The 21541-nt window shown below is 39.3% G+C and overlaps 2 protein-coding genes across 2 annotated transcripts; one reads left to right on the forward strand and one right to left on the reverse strand.

Annotated features, from left to right (window-relative positions):
• Positions 1-2: 2 nt before the first annotated feature.
• Positions 3-19179, reverse strand: trpm5 (transient receptor potential cation channel, subfamily M, member 5). The gene is made up of 26 exons (XM_072380003.1): positions 19063-19179; positions 16841-16908; positions 15449-15602; positions 15163-15343; positions 14628-14794; positions 14334-14511; positions 11806-11870; positions 10792-10977; positions 10406-10505; positions 10135-10253; positions 9572-9913; positions 8780-8923; positions 6460-6583; positions 6106-6251; positions 5349-5461; positions 5149-5250; positions 4387-4645; positions 3298-3416; positions 2265-2397; positions 1972-2146; positions 1597-1765; positions 1347-1525; positions 1015-1147; positions 741-813; positions 534-624; positions 3-372 (listed from the first exon to the last, which is right to left on the reverse strand). Exons 1-26 carry the CDS (start codon positions 19087-19089, stop codon positions 227-229), a joined length of 3693 nt encoding a protein of 1230 aa, XP_072236104.1. The 5' UTR covers positions 19090-19179; the 3' UTR covers positions 3-226.
• A 1398-nt stretch (positions 19180-20577) lies between these two features.
• Positions 20578-21541, forward strand: cdkn1ca (cyclin dependent kinase inhibitor 1Ca). Its single transcript, XM_072381200.1, has 2 exons — positions 20578-21042; positions 21152-21541. Exons 1-2 carry the CDS (start codon positions 20625-20627, stop codon positions 21250-21252), a joined length of 519 nt encoding a protein of 172 aa, XP_072237301.1. The 5' UTR covers positions 20578-20624; the 3' UTR covers positions 21253-21541.

Here is a 21541-nt window from a genome sequence, read left to right on the forward strand (position 1 = left end):
CAAACAAGTTATCTATAAACTGAATCCCAATCCCCCCCTTGGCTCAATACCTCTCTTTTGCATTGTGGTGAGTAGGGATTGGTGCCCCTTCTCTTTTGGAATAAATGAGACATGATCTGTTTTTTATTACCACGGATTGACGGGCCATTTGTATGCCCTGGTGACCACTATCTTTCAATCCGCCAAAGAAAATATACACCCAACATGCCAGGAGGGTGACTGACTTTTATTCATCAATGTAAGGAAATCTCTTGTTGGCTCCATATCCTGGGTGACCTGGTTTGGCTTCTGCTGCTTCTTGTTTGGTTTCATTCTCTGGATGGTTTTGGGGTGCATCCACAGGGTTGTCTGCCTTGCTGCCTGTTAGAGACACTGACATTTCATGCAGCATTAATATAAAATGGGAAACCCTAACCCCAGTGCAGCAGTAGAAATGTTTGTTCGCAGTATTATACTGTCTTCAATGTTTTTATTTATTTATTTTCTGTCACTTTTTATAAGTCAGACTGTACTGTTTCTGACTTTAGACTCACTTGGAGCTCTTGGAGCTTCTTTACCACATTTTAGGGTACTCTGAGCAAAACATTCCGCCATCCAGGACAGCACCTCTCCACAATATCTGACCTAGATACAAAGAAAAAAATGACGGAGGTTTATGCAATCTGTCAGAAGAATCTTGAAGAAAATGCTGCCAGATTATACATAAAAGATGCTTTTGATGTCCTTTCTCTGGGGCCTACCTGAGCCTCCATGGATGCCAGTCGTTTCTCTTGATCCTTAAATCCGCCAACAATCTTCAGCAAGTTCTGAACCCTTGATAATGATCAATCAGTTTAAACAGTGTCCAATTCTGAAATAATCTTTGTTTTCTAATAAATGGTATGAGCTTTAAAATAAGCTACAGGTTGGGGTTAAGCAGGTAATGTACAGCATGCTACAAAGGCAAAAAGATAACTGATTAAAAGCGAAAATATAATGACAGTCTGACAAAAAGATGACACTGTAAAAAATTACTTTGAGGAGGTACTCTTGAGTCTTTCCTCACTGCTCTCCCAGTGCTGCCGCTCCAGTTTTGCCAGGTAGTTTTCTTTCTGCACCGTTTCCCATGTTATCAGCCTCTGGTCTAGTCCTGCTGGCAGCTCCCTCTCTGCCCACGAAAAAAAACATACAAGCAGGCACGCAAGGAGGCAGAGCAAGATTCCATCAAACTATCAGAGTTTCCGTGAAAAGAAAAAGTGAGGTTTAAGGATAACGGTGCCGTGTTTTCGAATATTCATTTTGATTTAGCCAGTAAGCAAACAAGGAATGTCAGAAAAGCAGAACACAAACTTGTAGATCATTCATACCAAGATGTTCCTGCTTCGACTCAGGCCGTTTGACCAGGCACAGGAAGAGCTGGGAGAGGTGGCTGATGATGATGAAGGGTGGAGCCAGTGCTGGCCGGCTATGGTATTCCACGATCAGATTATATCTTTGGAACTTCCAGAAGATGTCTGTGTTGCCCTGAACAACCTGGAAGGTGTAGCTGAAAATTGAGGAAAATTAACAAATGGCCAATATTTGAGAGTTTTCCTTGATTGAGAGCCCTTGACTGACCTGAACATGGCAATGAGGAGGTTAAGCAGCAGGACGTTGGTGACAAGAAGAAAGATAACCAGCAACAGAATGACCAGCCAGTTGGCATAGATGTTGGGACACGGCGGCCGTAGGCCCATGATAATCTCTTCTGAGTCATTGGTGCAGTTAATTTCAGGCATCCGAGCAGCTGTGGCCCATTTAATAAGAGAATAAGAAACAATAAGATGAGTTCAGGTCAAAAGAAAGCTGTCCCTGATGCTATGCTTGATAAAAAAGTTTCATTTTTACAATAAATCAGGCTTAAGTACATTTTTCATGAATGAAAACATTTTAAAAGTTGTATCCTGTTTCATTGGAAAAGATATAAAAAAATTTTTTTTTATTCTAGTTTACCATCTATTTCCTCCAAGGGAATCTGGCCAAAGATGTGCAAATACGGGCGGTACAAGGCCCTGCGAAACACCCAGTCAATTCTTGGGTCATTTGGGTGAAGAAGAGCCTGGGTGGCAACTCCATAAGCAATGAGCCACACACTCAGAAAAAAGAGGAAGAAGAAAACATCCTTCATCTGTAAGACAGACAGTTTTATCTCCTTAATGGCAACATAGATTCTACATTGTATTAATCTATGATTTAAGAGTCTTCAGACTAAGTATGTTAAGACACTAGAATTTTGTTTTGGTCACCATTCTTTCCACAATGATGATCTTGGGACCCAACTGCTTATGAATAGCAAAGATGTGGATCAGACGAAGAGTGAAAACCATGAAATCTATCGCCAGAACTGTTCGTCCTGCTTCATAGGTGTTATCCACCATTCTGGAAAGTTGAAGGATACACATTTAATAATTTCTACCATTTTTTTGCCGCTCTTGTCACTCCCTACAATCATGTGCAGAGGTCTTGATCTCGCCCTCATTTCTTTGTTTATATTGCCAAAAAAACAGGAATTAGGTGCAGAGATTTGTTGAAACATGCAAACACAGTATATAAGGCAAAAACTCTTTGTACAATTCTAATGAGCTTGAATGTCAATATGTGGTAAGAGCTCATATTCTTCAACACAGCCTGAACCCTCTCAGACAAACGTTCTTGTACTTTCTTGCAATTGTCTTTGAGAATAGTTCTCCAGACTTCTTGAAGAAAATTCAAAAGCTATTCTTTGGATGTTGGCTGCCTTTTGTTCCGTTCTCACTCAAGACGATCCCACGCTGCTTTAGCAGGCTTCATCACACCATAAGACCTGTTGCCACTGATTTTCAGTCCAGCTCTTGCGTCATTTCACATATCTCAGCCTTTCTTGGAGATGGATCAACTAAAAGGCCAGATGCAACACTCAGGTCCTGCATGAGGTCTTTCCCCCATTTCTTCACGTTTAGATACTGTTCATCTGTTGTAGATAGTTTTTCTAAGCCTGCCTCTACGTCCTTCCATCTCAGCTTTTTCAAAAATACATCAAACCACATCGAGATATTGAAAAAAGCAGCCAATATCCAAAGAAAAACTTTAAAAAGACATTCAGGACTTTAAAATTATTACAAGAAAGTCTGGCTTCTTGGAAGCAAAATATTTGGAAATGAGGGTTGGCTTAAGTAGTTTGCACAGTACAATATATTTGATTTTTTTTTTCACCTTGCACTATCAAAATAGCAAATTTACAGTAGAGCTTCCACACTGTTGTATTTGTCAGTGTCACCCGAGTTATTTAGTAGTAATTACCTGCAAGACACCCCAACAACAAAAAGTGAGATGGCCACCATGTCACACTTGTTCCAGTTGTCCTCCACATAGAGTTTAAACTTCTTCAAGATGCTCATCTCTTCATCAGTGAAGAAGCTCTGTTTCACAAAAATAGTTCATGCATTATTATATTGCACTTGTTTTGTAAGAACATATTTGAAGATACTAAAGAATCATAGGCTGCGGTTTCCTACATCTACATGCCCCCTGCCAGGTCACACATCGAAACATCTTTCAGAGACACCTGCAGGGACCAAAAGGGACTTAGCAGGTACACGGCCCTGACGTGTTAAAGGCACCTGCAATGTTCCAGTTTGTCACTTTGGTGAAATGCCTCTCACACCAGGAGTATAAGGTTGAGTTGTCTCCTGTGGCCCCAAACAGGAGACCTGTAAGTGCATCAAGAACCAGTCCTTGGTCCCTTTATGGTGCTGTTATCTGGACAACAAGCTGAGGGCGGGATGACGCTTTCATTAAGTGACAGACTGGTGTGCAAACCCTGACCATCACTCTCAGAAGACTAACATGAAAGTGTGATAGCAATACACACACAAAAACATATGTGTGTGCGTATGGACGGACGGTACCTTTGTACTTGTATCTTTGTACCTTGGTTCTGTTAATCTCAGGGAGTGTCTGAGCTGCACATTGAAACAGCAAACGGAGAGAACAGCAGTGAAGGCCTGTCTCATATGGGTCTTTTATGCCCGGGGGAGGCCCAACAGGATTACTGCAATAAGGGACCATGCTTGTCTGACCAGGCTTACAGGGAGAGAGTAATGCAGAGAGGTGAGAGGCTCATGAATCCTTAAAAACCCAAGAGAGAATGAGCTCACTCTAGCGAATCACATCTTCACCTCCTCAGATGTGTCTGACTTGTCAGGACTGAACACTGTAACACATCTAATAAAAATTCTGCTCCATCACAGTAAGTGTGAGATGCCTGGGTAGATAAATGTGCATTTTTAACAAAATTATCACAAAATAATGATGTAAATTTAAAGCTGTTTGAACTTACAAAATAGGTTAATAAAGGAACAAGAGAGGCTGGAATTCTTTAATTATCACCTGTCGAAGTTCCTCCAGCACCAAAGTGAATACCCAGAAGTAGAGCATTATCTCTGGAGCTCCAGGGCCAAATGGTGGTGGCGGACGGAAGTCTAGCAGGAGCACGTAGGTGAACAGGAAGAGGAAAGCAAAGTACATGATGACGTTGCCGAGAAACACAGTGACAGGAGCACTCCAGAAGCGACGCCAGCGGCGGAGAAAGAAGCGCCACCAGACAAAGGCGCAGCTTTGTGTTTCTGGACCCCCAGCTGAAGAGTCCCTAGAACACAAGTGGACAACACACACAGCTGTTTCTGAAAATCATCTTTACACACAAAATACAGCTAGAAATTATCTATTTACGAGTTACAGCATGTTCCCTTTATTCAGAACATTGTTGTTTCTTATTATGTTATGTGTCACTGATGTCGCTTCTTATAAATGAGATGATATTATGGACTTTTGAATGTTTGGGTTTTTTTCCAATCTACAGTATGTTACATGTATTTGCTTTACAGTCTTTGTTTTTGTTTTACTTGGTTACAGGACAAATTTCCCATGGGAAGAATAAAAGTGAGGTAGCAAAAAATGATAAACAGTAAAGTGGGGACAAGTATAGTTTTAGTAGTACAATGTAAGGAAACAGCATATTGTACATTAAGAAAAATAATTAAATCAGCAAATTAGCGTGACAAAAAACAACATAATGCTTTTCAAAGATATTTAGTTTCTGGCTTCCAATGAAATGAGCTCTAACTGAGACAGTGTTAATGGCAAACTCACAAAGGGTCATCATCATCTGTTAGCAGTAAAGCCTTTTCTGTATCCAGACTGTCCAGCTCCACAAACTGCTTGTTGCCATTACGATTATCCAGCTCCTCATCACTGGAGACACATAAGAGGTTGTCAGTGGATACAACAAAATGACATAAAGCACATCCTCATGTTTCAGACAAATGCAGGGTCATTATGGGACGTATCACCTGAACTTTATGAGGTTGGTCCAGATGAGTGGCGGACAGAAGAAAGATACCACGAGTTTGGAGATGGCTGTGTCTGTGGTCATAGCCCCCCACCAAATCTTTGTGAGGAGAGCCTGCAGAGAGAGAGAGTTGATATTTTAATCTACGTTTACAACATCCACGTGAATAAATTCACCACAAGGGGGCACCATAGTTCTTAGAATATTTCCACATTAAAGTCTTTGGATCTTCTTAGAATACACACAAGAAGAGTTATATAAGGAAGAAAAAAATCCTCCTTAAAGCACATCATTTCATTTGACATCTAGCTGCAGACTGAGATGAGGCCATTCGCATGTTGCTTAATCATGGACTCGTCCACCCCCAGAAACAGAACAATCCACATTCTATTAAAATAATACACATCCTGAATCATAATTAACAGCATGCTATTAAAAAGACTTGATAATTCCAACTGTGTGCCTTAAATAAAAGATGTTATTCACTGTGTGCCAACTTTTCCGACTGATACTGAATACCAATTAACTCTCAGTGATGGCTTTCTAATGACAAGGACATTTCAGAGGGTAAAACTGTATTATTCAGGCAAAACTGTACAGTGCATGATGTCTCTATTAGCATACAATACATTTGAAACATGTTTAATAGCTGCAATGTTTTTTAGTATAGAATGGTCTGGATTTATCGCTTATCTTTTATTTTAAAAAAATCAGATAAGTGGAAGCCAAATGAGCTTGAGAATGCTTGTCCCCATTACCTGGACTCCATCATGGGCAAAGAAAGATTTGGCATCTGCCTCAGTTGCCAAGTTGAGTACTGTAGATTTGCTCCAGCAGTGGGTTCTTCTCACTAACAAAGCATAGGCTCTGTCTTCGCTGTTGGAATAACACTCTCCAAAAACATCTAACACAATAAGAAGAGTCAGAACACAAGTCTCAACCAATCCATTCTACCTTTGAAGAATTCCAGCTATCAGATTGATATTTTCCTCCCTTCCAGTGGGATTTATTTGTGTTTAGCTAGGACTGGTTTGAGGTAAGTGGAGGTATGCTTGACCTTTAGTTTCTCTGACCATATCGTCAGTTAGTCATCGAACAGTTTAAGTACTCACCGAGGGCAAATTGCTCATACTTGGCCTCCTTCATACTGCGTGCAGACTCAGCCTCAGACTCCAGGCGTGCCATCTCTTTCAGAATCTTACAACCTGCCAGCGCTGCTGCAACTGCCTCAGGGCCCTGAAGGATTAAAAGAAAGCTGTATCCAAAAAATGGGTCTTGAAATTTCTTAGAGCTCCATCTTTTGCATCTCAATGATTGTGTGCATCATCTACGATTCTACCTGCAGATTTTACTGTTTGATTTCTTCCTGAAAATTATGGCTTTTCACATGGAAAGAATATAATTTTCTTTGTTATAGTAGACTTCAAACAGCTGTTTTAAGTCTTGGTGATGCAATTTTTTATCAAGGTGGTGTCACCTGAGAGGATAAACTGTGCTGATCATGAAAGAGATTTAACAGTATCTTTGCCCATTAGTATTAAATATGCATTTCAGGGAGTTTTTCATCTGCTCTTCCAAGGCCTCAGTTTCAGTCTCTTTATATACAATATAAGAAAGAAGTCTTCACGCTTTCAAAGAGGATGTAATTTACTTTAGGTTACATTTTGTGCAAAGAGTGGTGATGGCTCTAAAAATATTTGATAACTTCATTGAATTAATTGAAACCAGTGACCAGCTGAAATTAAAAGAAATGTTTTATCATCTGGCCTTTAGAGCAATATACTTTTTGTTTTCCTACTAATAGTTAGATGAGAAAACAGCCTCCAGCACACCAAGACAGCTACAGAATGTCTAGTAATGTTAAAACACACAGCCTGACTCTGTGTAAGCCAGCAATGCAACTGATCTGTCATTGTCACACTTATGTGTGAATAGTTTAACTCGGTGGTGCGCATATGCTTTAGTGAAGCACCCTAAGGAGATGTACTGTAGCTAAGCGTGTATTTGCCTCCTGTATAATTTGATTTTTTTTTCGATTTTCTATCATTTTTGGCTTCAAGGGACGCATCAGAAGATTATTAGACATATTCACTGTGTGTGAATTTGTTTTGTACAATAAAAAGTGTTTCAAGAAGTGCTTGTGATTCCTCATCCTTTAAATGTTTTAAGAACTTTATGGTAGAACTAATTAATACAGCATTAACCCTCTCACCTGTCTCTCAGGAAGAGGACAAAAGGTACATTTCCCTGGGTACAGAGCTATTTTTGCATTGTTTTAACATCTCACTGCTATTTTGAAGACAGAAACATGAAGCTCGAGGGAATGTAAGAGTCAAAGGATGCTCTTTCATAAAAAAAAGAAAATCATTAAAGCAAGTGACTGGCATTGTCCTTGCATGGCCTCATAGTACATTATGTTTCATTTTCTATCATCAACAGATGACATACAGTTAATAACTCTATATTCAGTACTTCAGAATAAACATTTATTGCACTAACATGACAAGTGTAGCGTAAATGAAGAGAAGGCATACTGACGCAGATTTCATTCTCTGTGGACCTTATCTTTTCTTTAAGTAAGGAATGATTTGTATCCATCATGCCCTGTAATGTAATTCAAGGGCTCATATATATTTAGACTACCTATTGAATATCGTAGATGTTGCTCACATATGCCGGCCTGTGAGGATAATTGTGGTGAGGCTTTCAACATGAGAGATACTTCAAACAATCAAATTATAAATGCAGCAACCCAGGCCACAGTCTGAGTGCTGGAGAGATTTGCAGTGGGGGGTGTATACATGCTGCATGCAATTACCATAATTTCAGATAATGTTTGAAATAAGATGCAGGAAAGGAGCACATAAGGGTGATCGCTTATGAGATTACAATAATTGGTTGCCTTAGTCTGAGGAAGGGCAGCTAAGAAATAAAAAGTGCTTTGACAAGATGTTGAAAACAAGAGCAATCATCATTGATTGGTGTCATTTAAACAATTCATGGAGCATCAGTCCTATGTCAGGATATATTTCTCATTAACTTTGTCAGGATTTTAGATGTGCCTGCACTATCTCACCACCGGTTGACTGCCTCAGCAAGCCGCATGACCTTCATTTCAATAATGTTCTTGGAGATAAGATTTAGTTCACTTTAGCTCTTGATAAATATGCAGCTTTCTGGGCTCTTTTATCTAGAGTGACATTTTCATATAGTGGGGCTGACCTACACCTGCACTGTGCTGGCCAACATCCCGCCTGCCTCATTGAATCCAGAATACAAATTCTCACTGTGTAATTCAGCTCACTTAAGCTTGGTTTGAAGATACATTTTTTTCCAATGCCAGGCACATTTAGGCTGCTGTTGATTGAACCATGCAGTGTTTTTATAGTATGAGCTAGAGCAGAACTGAACAAAGAAGCCGTCAAGACTGACCATTGCCCAAAAGTAGTTAGCCATCTGCTGTCGGTTTTGAAGGACAGCCCAGAGGAAAAGATCCCGCCAAGGATGTTCGCAGCGCTCCTCTAACTCAGCCAGGTTCTTCTGGCTGTGGAACAGTCGACCCTTTGCCGGCTTCTCCTGGAGTGCACACACATTATACAGAATTGATCTAATATGTAAAGTAAACGGGGCAGATGCAGACAGTTTAAACAACATGTAATGCTTATAGGAGTCACATAATTCATGGAAGTTGTTATTACAAACCAATTACTTCCGTTGTCATTTTTGCCTGATTGTTTGTCAACTGGAATGTGAAATGACTCACTCAGCAATAAATAAATAAATAATTAATTGATCTATCAAATCATGGTGACAACAGGTGAGTCAATTGGAATTAGAATAAGCATGGATCACCTTGAAATTGTGATAGCTTCTTTGGTTAGATCTTGTGTTCTATTTCTACTCGTGCATGATGAGCCATTAAGGTCACAATTAAAGATTTACTGTCTTCCAAGAAGTGAGTTTACAATGAAGTCTAAATATTGTCTGCCTTATTGCATCTTTCAGATGCCTTTAAAAGTTTAAAATGAAATACTCTGAGAGGGCTAGAAGGGAAAATTCCTTCTCTGCTCACAAGATAAAGACAAACTGTGACAAGGTGTCAAGAATCTACATTTAAGGTGGCAAGCCAAAAGGATTGAGAACAACAACAACTCAAACTTAGAACTTATCAGTCAAAACTATGAATTATTCACTGGAACATTTGAGGTGGCGAATATGACTCACTGTGGGGATCTTTTGGTAAAAGCCTTTACAGGAGTCATGGAGAAAGTCTTTCAGCACTTTGGCGACCTCATAGAGGGTGAAACGGGGTTTCCCTTGCTCAGGAGGATGGTGTCCAGGTGGACCAGGTGTCCTGGCCGCTCCAAGCAGGAGCTGCTTCTCCTCGTACTTTTTGAGGAGCAAGTTGTGAAGGAGGCTCTTCTCCGACACAGACCAATAAAGCTCCTGTAGTCGACCGTAGGTAAGGAACTCACCCAGGTTCACTCCATTGTCAACAAAGAGGCGCACAAAGTCGGGTTTGTCATTGATAAGAGCATCCATCATGACTTCTTCAAGGTCACATGCCTGCAAAAATAAATTTGTTTCGTTACAACACAATACTTGTGTTTTGTCTATACTACAATTCAAACTGGCTTGACTGTCAAATCCTTATTTTTTATTGCAAGTCATCAGTAAGTCCCTTTTGTACCAACAAAATACAAATTTTGTCCTTTTTTTAAATCTTATGGGAAACAGACTTACAGCTAACTGCCCAATTAATGCAAAATTACAATGTATTAATTCACCTTCCACTCCACATCTCCATTGAAGATGTCACTCTTGGCAATATCCACTCTGTTCCACGCCACAGCCAGCTTCAATTCATCCAGGAAGTCTTGTGCTTCCTGACTTTGGCTCTTACAAGCTGATAAACACAGAGACAGGTAAAATATCAACAAATTCACAAATTACGAAGCACTCAAAATGTCACAGCTCTGTCAAGTCAGAAAACATGTAATGTAATTTTGCAGGGAATTCCAAATTTCTTGAACATAGCTCTCACAGGAAGTACTTTACCCTTGACAAGAGCTTTGAGAATGACTGTATCCAGCTCAGAGCTCTCCTGTTCAGGGTCATGTACAGTTAGGAGATGCCCATGATCAAGTATCCTCTGGATCTGATTGGCAGATTGACAGTTATTAGTGTGTAATATGCAATTTATTTTTCTTTTTTTTTAACACTAATAAATTGTTTTAGGTCAGCACAAACTCTTCAACGTGTAAGCTTTGAATATTGTCCCCCTTCCTTATACCCTTATTAGGGTCACATTCAAATTCTTAAGATAAATCCCACATTAGCTCGCCTCAAAGTACTTCCCAGTGTGTCCCATTTTTCTGCAAATGTTCAAGTCTTGTGCATATCTTTGTAGGTGCCTGCCCCCATGCTGTGTACATGGCTCTCACCAGCTTGACCCAGTTACTGATGTCTGTGCTGTGGTGGGCATTTGGAAAGGTGTCCAGCATCAGCTCATGAACACTGTCTGTGTCCCAGCAGCCCCTATTTATCAGCGTGACAAGGATGTCAGCCACACCTCCCGAGCCTGCCAGGATCAGCCACGGAGTTGAATTTCCAATTCCTTTATGCATCCTCTTCAGGAAAAAAACACAACGTTATGATTATGATACACAGTTTTGTTCATGGTTAGCTGAGATCTTATTTTTAAAAAGTTTGATCAGAAACAAAAAACGTATTGTTTAGTGAATGCCTTTTTCTTCAGAGTCGTCAGTTATGGTTATAGCTATGCAAATATATTGTTGTTGTCACAGTTCAGTCATCAGTAATTTTCCATTGATGCTGCTTCTGCCCCACTCAACCTGTCAGCCACACACACCTCATCAGTTCACTCCACTCACCTGTGCACACAGCTGCCTCTCATCACATGCAATCAGCCCAGCATATAGTCACCAGCTCCACGCTCAATCCTTTGCCAGATTGTTCTTTGCCATGCAAGTCTTCTCAGTGTTCTCCTGCCAGCCTTCCCGGTACCGACCTCGCATGTCCCTGATTCCCTGCTTTGTCTGCCTCCTGGTAATTCGACCCAGCCTTCCGTCCCTGACTAAGAACCTTGCCTCTGCTCTCCTGATTCCTGTTTGCCGGTTTCTAAACCGTTTGCCAGAGTCTCAGTGAAGCGTTGAACTTTTTACCACTGTCTTCTGAGTCCTTTGTACTGCAATTGGGTCCATACACCACCCATTACAGTTGTCCTGGACAGGCATTTTGGTAGATGTTTTGTGTGATAATATGAATAGTTTGCTATCAGTCTGACTTTGGTCTGATAGTTACAGTTGATATTACCGTCAAATTCTGACTCTGATCCTAATTCTCAAGCCTTAGCTTGTCCGTTCAGTCAAATGTTTGGATGTTCATATGACAAAAAAAATAACATAGCAAACATACCATAATGAAATATGACTTACCTTTAGGATTCTGGGTTCCCCATGGACCAAGAGACACAGTACAGGGATCTCAAAACTTCCTGTGCCTGCAAGCACCAAGAAGCACATCTCAGATTTGTGCTACTTTGGCATCACTTTGTGTGACTACAGCACAGACTTTACAGAGTTCGAATTACTGAAGCCAAAGTGCCAGTCTTTTTTTTAACCACTGAAAAGATTAAATGGGATTGGAATAATGTTCCAGAATGCAATGTAAAAACAGAAAAAAAGCTATATATGAATGGGTTTAGTCTTCATTTTCCTGTTTATGAGTTGCAACTCTTCATTTTTATCTTGCAACATCAAGTTACAGCCTGAACAGTTGCCTGCTCCTCTGTCTGTGTAGTAACTGGAGTCATGGCATTAGAAAATACAGAGCTACTGTGCAGGATTGGCTCCATGAATGTCCATTGTGTTCAGAGACAATGATCTCTGGTTCTGTTCATTAGCCCATGCAGTGATTTCCATGACAAACTCATACATGCTTTTAATGCAATGCCTCCTGGGGTCCTGAAAATCTCAGGTATCCAACATAGATTTTGGGCTGTGTCCTTGCGCACGAAGATGTCTCTGAATTCTTTGAATCTTTGGATGATACGTACTGTATATTTTTGTTTATCATTTACTGATGATTTAACAATCAAAGTCTTACAATAATAAACACTATTCTGAAACTGCTCCACAATTTATAAATGCTGATTTTTGCACACTGCTGAACCTCTTCCTACTTCTGAAAGTCTTTGCCAATTAAGCTAATTAGTTGTAACATTTCCTCCAGACATTTCTTTGTACTACTACTTTACTTTTTTATTCTTTTGTTGCCCCTTTCCCTATTTATTTGAAACGTGTTGCTGCCATCAATTTCAGGATGAGCTCATATTTTTCATGAAATAGTTAAATGTCTCACTTTAAACTTTGTCTTCTATGGTCGCTTTTTGGGGATTTTCACTTCTCTGACCCGTAGAGAATGTTTGATAAACACATCATACTCCTCAGACCTCACAACCTTAAAGTGGTTAGTCTCTACTTTTTTTGCCTGACATGTAAGACTTGAGTAACTATTTGTTCTATATGTTAAGAAACCACATTTTCAGTCAAAATGTAAACATGTTAGAGATATGTTGTAATGCTACTTGCTTTTGAAATATTTCAGTTGCAATAATGGGTCAATGACATGGCTCCAAAATTAGCTGTTTACCAACAGTTGTTTTGACCTGTTTGATTGCTTTTTGTTGCCAATACTAATTCGTTATTATTGAGATTATCGTACAGTGTTACAGCTGCAGTCAATGGGACAGTTGGTAGAGTTACATGCACAGTTGAGTCAAGCTACTGTTAGGGTTTGACTTCACCATTTCACTGGATAATGGTCCTTGTCCCAGTATACATGTACAGAGGAGTGGAATGGAGTTAATATGAAGTTGTATGTCTGACATTGTGGACTGTGTGACATTCTACCATTTCATTCTCTTTTCATTATCTGTCTAAGTATGGCTTAATTCACCACAGAGACATTGTCTCTGTATTATTTGAATGGTGATTTTTTTTTTTGCAGATGAACTTGTGGAATAAAAACAAGTTTTTATTTATTAGAGCAAAGCAACAGTCTATAATTGCTTTTTCCTAATGCAAGTTGACAGATAGTCTTTAAGGACTGCTTTTCTGTCACAATTTGTGATTTACGTACGATTTTGGTCAGACTAACATATTCAAATACCTGTTAAAAGTAAATTTTTCTGGCTAAAATCATTTGTTTCTTTCTAGTGCCTTGTAAACATACAATTGTGGTAAAATATGTTAATTGCAACATGTTCTCAACCACTTGAGGTGTGTCTGTGTATCCTGTCGTTGTCTGTTTATGCAACAAGTACGGCACATAATTATGAAATACTGCTGCATTCAAGTTGGGTCTGAAATGGATCAGCAGCTGGCTATCCCTACCCTAGTGAGTCTCTTATATTGTGAACACTATATAATGAGTGGATGAGTGAACAAGTAAACCATAAGAGCACAAGCCCAAGTCTTCTCCTTCTTTGATGTTTCATTATTTTTCCTGGGAACTTTTTACAGAGTTGGCCTTGAATGGCAGAAAGAGGAATAGTGTGGTTTAGTAGTTTAAAAAGAATACTTAACGTGACTGCTGCCCTTTTGTACAATGTTGAGGCCTTTGATTTTACAGCAAGCCATATCAAAAGATTATAAAATATGAAGCACAATTCTCCTTTAAGATATGCATATATGAAGCAGCCACATGTATTATGTACAGCACCACAATGAAATAATGGATAGTGCATTTATAATTTAACATCACGAAAGCTACCATTTTTCAAAATGAATATTCCCACAATTCATATTTGACTGTTAAACTGACTTAACTTCACATGAGTAAAAGTTAATGTTGGATTTTAACTTTTAATTAACTAATATTAAATTATGGCATTCTCATCTCATTTTGCTTAAAATTTTCTCAAATTGTTATTTGTTCCCAACTGTGACTTAATGGATTTTACCTCCATAACCTGTGCGCTGAAGAGAGATGTGTTTGAGGAGCTTCACCCTCATTTCACTAGTGGCTCCCGGTCTGTTGGGATCCTCCTCCACAAGTACAAAGTGAGAGTGGTGGCTGTCCAGAGAATACACTGAGCCGTGGGGCAGGTCCTGTGGTTGGTATACTGCAGGCTCATCCACCTTATGAAAATGAATACAGGTATGCAGAAAGGCTGAGGACAGCTTTGGCACATTAACAATTCTCAGAAATTATGTTGGCTTTTGTGGTCCTGTATTGTCTATGTGTGAACAGGAACCTTGGCATTGAGTAGTGCCTCTCGGTTGTGGATCATGTTCCAAGGTGCAATGCCAATGGCCACCACACGAACTTTAGAGGAGGTGCTGGCCAAGGAGTGATCTCGCACTGCCTGGCCCAAGTGCTTGGTGATGCCAAAGCGAAGGCCATTAGTCAGAATCCATGCCCCTGAAGAACAGAGATGCATGAGTGTGTGAGTGTGTGTGTGTGTGGAGTGCATTGGACATTTGGACAAGCTTCTACAGGAACTTTATATGAGGGAGTTTGTAACACAGTAATATACCAGAAGATTCTTTAATAGCTGTCAATGTAATAAGATTTTTGATTATTTTTTTACATTGAATTATTCAACAATATTTATGCTGACATAATCAAGTATAAAAATAAACATTCATTTAAGAGAACAACTTCTTGCATAAAAGAGTAAGACAATGCAAATTATAATAACAATCCTTCCACCAGTCAGTAGAGGGCATCAAAGAAAGTATATACTTCTTGTCAAAAGCCTCGGCTAATTTTGCCCCTTTGATAATAACCTGTGCTCTGTGCAGCCTTCACAAGTCCTTTTCTAAGAGTGTCCCTGAGCCAGGGCTTCATCTGAGCCAGCTCATCTCCTCCCACCAACGCCACAACCAGGTGTGGAGGAGAAAGGCCCCACTCTTCAGTCAGCATCTGGTAGATCAGCACTGGGTCTGTGTTGCTTTGCACTCTCACAAACTGAATAAATGGAAGAGAAAAATCACCATATAAGCATCCTGCTGTCAAAGTAATTATTGCTAGGCTACTATGAAACCCTCAGCACTTTTTCTTTTTTAACCTCACCTTTCCTCGTGTTTTCGTTGAGCCAATAAAGTCAATGTCACCCACTCTTCCAGCTGCCCAGTGACTCTTCTTCTTCATTTTGCTGGCCAGTCCTCTGGCAACGTTCTCAATAGTCTCATTCACCATAGAACAGCATGAACAGCCGAGGAGGACACTACGAGAGACAGACAAAATTATTCATTATGCTGCATCACAAAGTACTCTGTAGTAGACAGGAAACTTGGAATTCTCCCCAGCCCTTACTCACCTCTTAGAATCCAAAATAAAGAGATATAATCTGTCCTATAACCTTCCACTGTCAGTATTGTGATGTGTTGCAGCCATCCAATTCAAGATGAGCTAATATTTATCATGAAATGTTAAATGACTCTTAATTTTTTTCTGTGTTGTGAATAAAATATTGGTTTAACATCCCAACCACTTTGGAATTGGTGTTGTGTTTACCACACTCATCTCTGTCTGAAGGACTTTTTTTCTTTGCATTAACCACATTTTCTCATTACTTATCATTTGTAAAACCACATATTCCAAAAAAGTGTAATTGATCTACATGTCTTACTATAAATTACTCTTTCATCATTAAAGCAGAACTTTGTAACCTTGAAAAGCAGGTAGACTTAGCTTGAAAAGTATAACAAATATAATGAGGAAGTCCTCCCTCTCTGCTGTGCTTTAGCACTGCCTCTGATGGCCCTCCCTACAGCAGAGGCAGTCAATTGCATGCAAGACAAGTAACTATGGCAGCTGTAAAAGGAGTGGTGACTAACACTGGTCAGACACTTCATCTGACGCTTACTTAGGAGGAACCAGAGGGACCTGATTATTATTCTTGTGTATGTCCGTTTGGATCGACGCATTATTTAAAGTTACCAAGCTTAAAGCCTTAGAATTTCCAGAAAGGGTCAAAGCTTTCATTATAAAATCATGTATATCATGTTAAATATGTAAAGTCTGTTGATATTATTTCAATAATATAACTCATTTAAATCTATGGGATTATTCTGAAGCTTTATGCTTTGGCTTCTTTGTCCACAATGCTTACCCACAAAGCATTTTGTTCTACAGCTTAGAAAAGACCATTTCTCGTGAATAATTTAGGAAGAAAATCTACTTACTTACTAAAGACTTGCACAAATGTTTTCTTCTTGTAGCAAGTATCTAAATCATAGGTCTGATCAGAGAGCTAGTGATTGCCTGTTTTCAATTGATCAGATGAGATTTCTTTATAATGCAACCTTAACATCACACAATCTATCTCAAATAAGAGCTTCTCTCAGTTGCCTTGAATGTGGTGAAAGCATCACTTTATGTGGAGGGAACATACATACCCATTAATTTTGTCTTTCATTTTTACACAGACACACACACACACACACACACACACACACATACCTGTGTTCCTCTGACCACTTCAGGACATCCCCACATTGAAGGCATCGTGTCTGTGGCTGCAATGTCTTCTGTACACAAATTAATACAACAATATTAGGTCATTTTCCCACTTAATCGTCTATGACTCACTCACCGCATTTTTACAGATGGAAAGGCTGTAATAAGTACTTGTGGTTAATGCAAAGCTGGCTGAATTTTCATTCTCGCCTCAGATGCAAAGTGCTTCTTCCTGCCTGATGCTTGATCAAGAGAAACACAAAACAGTCCCTTCAACTCATAGAACTAGCAAAACTGATCTGCACATACTGTGGGCTCATAATAACACATGAAACTCTTCTGATACAATGAAAAATGTAAATAAAGTTTAGTACATATGCATGAGTCTGACAAAGAGTTTTGCCTTCAAGGCAGTGAAAAGTGACCTCACAAAATATTGTTTCAATCAAGGTTTTCTTTCTATTCAGATCAGTTTGTCTGAAGATATTTGAATGCTATTTATGGCATAATTTCTAAAAGCATTTTCACCTTACTTTCTGTGCCTAAAATGTTTGCACTTTTCTATGGTTAGTTGGTTCTATTAAATAGTAAAGATTATTTTGTAAAATACTCTTCTGACATTATGACAGTGGCTGTTGTTTTACAATGAAAATGGGCACCATCTGTTCATCTTTGAATGATTCTTTTCACAGAAATAAATGGCACTCAGTTCAAAAAGCAAACTCATTCATTATTGATAAGGTTATCCATTTGCCTCAGTATACACAGACTTTTATCAGCCAGCCTTATTTGCATGGGCACTTGAGCAGCAAGTGAAAGATGATCAAAACAAAAGAAAAATAATGCAACAGAAATGCAGTAGTTGCTCTCTGTACTTTAAATAAAATAAATTTAAAAAAGCATTTCAGCAGAATGTTGGTGCAATATTAATACCCTGTACAGACTCATACTCAATTTCTGTTTAGCCATCTGTTTAATGTAAGTGAGCAGCTTGTTGGGAAAGCTTTTATTTGACTATAGGTTTGGGTCTGGGAGGGAAAAGACTACTGGGCATGCAAACGAGACAATTTGCATGCAAAAGTGGAGGGAAGGAGGTTGAGCTGTGTGCATAAATGTGTTTGTGTGTCTGTGTGGGTGTGCGTGTGTGTTTAGATATCTCAAGGAGACACACTACCTTCCATGTACACATTTTACATTCAGCTTTAAGTTGAACATCATAAAATGTTATGTTTTTTTTCTGTTTAAGTAATACTGTAAGGTCCAAGTTCCCTATGGATGTTTGTAGGAAACAACATACTTGAAAAAAAATTAAAGAAAGAAAGAAAAAAAAAACCTTGTACAGTGAATACTAGATTTTGAATAAAAACATTTTCATTTATTTATAATTCATGGTAAGTTTGCACAAAATGCCTGAATATCTGGTTGTAAAGAAAATACGTTGAAATAGAGTTGAGGTTTGAAATATAAGCAAATTTAAGCTTTTTATCAATTCAAAGACTTCATTCTTTCACTTTACCACAAACAAAGATGTAAGATAATGGACTAAAATTGTGCACCATTTAGTGGTGTAAGGCTCGCTTTCTTAGGATATGGTAGAAAAAAGTTTAATATGGATTCACATTACAAATTCTCTGATGGACTGGCGACCTGTCCAGGGTGTACCCCGCCTCTTGCCTGATGGCCGCTGGGATAGGCTCCAGCACCCCCGCGACCCGACCGACGGATTAACCAGGTATAGAAAATGGATGGATGGATTACAAATTCTTGTCAAAATAATGTAAGTACATCTCTAGTACTTATCAATTTCACACGGCCTTCCTCTCTGAACTTCATCCTGTTATTGGCTTCTACTTCTTAAAAAGGAAGTTTTTACTCCCCTCAGTAAGTGCTGCTCAAGGGGAATTGCTTGTTTTCTCTCTATAATACTTTCAGGTCATGACTTTACAATGTAAAGTCCCCTGAGAAAGTGTTATTCGGCGCTACATAAATAAAACTGAATTCAACTGTGTAATTACATCCTCCACAGCTGAAAACCTACAGAGACTTACCTTAGACAATACATTGAATATTCCACTGATTTTACCTTACTGCTTTATTATCCTTGACTAACTGCACAGTAACGATGGGAACCTTCAACCCAACAGTTTTTATGAAAACATTGGTTTTAACATACAGAGTTTTTCACTTCATAGAAAAAAGAACACGGCAACATTGTGCATACTTACCAGAGGTGTGTCTTGTCTCTCCTGCATTGTTGCAACGTACGTCCCTCTCCCTCTTCTGGTGATCCACACCTGAAAGGACTGAGAGGTTTTCCCTTCAAGTGAACCACCTGGGTCATCAGGAAGTGGTGCAAAGGTGGTGCTGTCCCTGCCGCCAGTCCCAGATGCTGCTGTGCACCATTGCTTTGCATGTTGGTTAGCCACTCCACACTGCTCCTCTTGGGACCACGCCTTTACTGTTAAATTGGAGAGCTTTATACATACTTGTGACTTTTAAACACATCCATAATCTCTTCTTTCAGCAGGTACATCAATCATTTATTCAAGGATGCTTTTAATTGTTCACTGAAGAATAGACTTGAGAATGTGTATAGATTCAGAAAATAGTTCACGTTTTAATTAGCATATGTGGTCTAAAATGTAACTGCCATTTTGAACTTCAAATTGGCAAGAACACTTTGATCTTTGTTGTCCTCAACTATAGACTAAACTGCACAACTCCTTTTTGTGGCACTTTGATGTAAAAAGCATAGGAAATGTTACTATTTCAGAAATGTTTTTTTTTCCTCTTTTGCTTTTGCTAATAGGTTAGATATTTGTGGAGTACTTCAATGTCTTTCTTATATTTTTTCTTCAACTGATGGCCATTTTCTGGTCATTTTCCCAGAAATCTCATCTTTTTGGAACATACAGAAAGTGGTCGTATGAACAGACACTCCAATTATAACTTTGACCTCTTTATTGCTTCTGATTATTAGCCTTCTTGTCTGAGTTGAGTTGTGATCATCTAACCTTTCTTAGCAGGTTTGTTCTTGTACGATTTATTGTCTTTCCAAAAGTAGATTTAGTAGTGCATCAAAGGATTTTCAATGATTCTTTATTTTCTATTTTGTAACTCAAATGTTGTTGTGACTGATCAGTTGATCCAAATGCAGATACCAAGTTGAAGTTAAGAATTATTAACAGATTTAAAGGTAAGTATACATAAAATGTGTTCAGAGAAACGTGCAACATCTTAGAAATAGAGTAGCAGGAATTCCAAATTGTATAGCAACAAAATAGAAGAAAATGCCAAGGGGAGTGAGAGAGCTGGATGTACCGTACCCTGCTTTTAGTTGAGTAGGATTTGTCCTGCCTAGGCTGCTATATATTTTATTTACATATATATTTTATTTTCTCTTGGTATTTTGACCCATTCAAAATGTATATGTGCGCACCAACGGTGTTCTCTGTGAAAGAAACCGTCATTGTTATGATAATTCTAATTTGACCTTTACTTGTTAGGATACACTTCTTTTTATCACCGGGGGCTTTTAAGGTCTCAATGGTCTTCATCCAACAATGAATGAATTTGGCCCCCTTACGCCTGTCCTCCAATTCAGACAGCTGCAGCCAATCAGAAGGCTCTGCTGATTGTGTACAACCAAAACACCGTGAGCCCTCCAGCCTTTAAATGCACTTCCAGCGCCGTGATGACCAGAGCAGACCAGAAGGAGACAACAACAGGAACTGTGCCTAAACTACCTGAAGAGTTTTCCTTCCCATCAGACAGAATAATTTGAAGGATGGATTTCATCAGACGCAGGGAGTCTGTTTGCAGGAGCCTCTTTGGCCCGGTGGATCACGAGCAGCTGCGACAGGATTTCAAGCTAAAGCTTTGGGAGAACACCGAGCAGGACAGCCGTCGCTGGAACTTCAACTTCCAGTCTGAGACGCCGCTACCTGGCAGGTTCCACTGGGAGGAGATACCCGCAAACTGTACTGCGGCTTTCTATCTGGAGTCCGCGCAAACGAATCACGCAGTGAGTTCTCCAAAAACTGAGGATAACGACAGAGCCTGCGAGGAAAGCGCAGAGATCGACCGGGAGAACTGCTCCAGCATCTCAAACAAACTCAAGTGTCCCGCTGAGGTGACGCCTGTCCGGAGGAAAAGATCGCTTTTAAAACAGGCAGCCAAACCCAAAACTAACGCGCGAATTACAGGTAAAAAAAAAACACGTCTGGCAGATCCACGAGTTTATTATTTCCTCCAGATATACACGCAGTTATGATAAGATAATACCGTCGATTAAAATTCTGTTTTTCTTGGCAGATTTTTTTGCAAAGAGGAGAAGGACAACAGAGACCAAGAGCACCCATAATCCATTTCACAGCAGTTCAACTGAAAGAGCTCAGTGCAAGACAATACGATGAACAAGCATCTGGAACTGGACTATTTATGTTTTTGCATACACGTTTATAGACATAAATCTTAAGATAAAGTTCAACTAATATTTTTGAGTATTTATTTTATTTACATAGACCTTTATTTAAAGTCTGTTCCAATTCCTCACTTGTTGTTTTACAGATATATTTACTGCTATATCAGGATGTTTTTGTCCTCATTATTTAAAATGACTTCCCTGGTGACTGACTGAATGAGATTTGGTGAGGCTTTATCTGCACTGTTGTTGAATTTATGCATAATCTCTTTCTGTATATA

This window comes from Leuresthes tenuis, unplaced genomic scaffold, assembly GCF_036924035.1.
Source record: "Leuresthes tenuis unplaced genomic scaffold, fLeuTen1.0.hap1 SCAF_2, whole genome shotgun sequence".
In the NCBI taxonomy this organism is placed as follows: domain Eukaryota; kingdom Metazoa; phylum Chordata; class Actinopteri; order Atheriniformes; family Atherinopsidae; genus Leuresthes; species Leuresthes tenuis.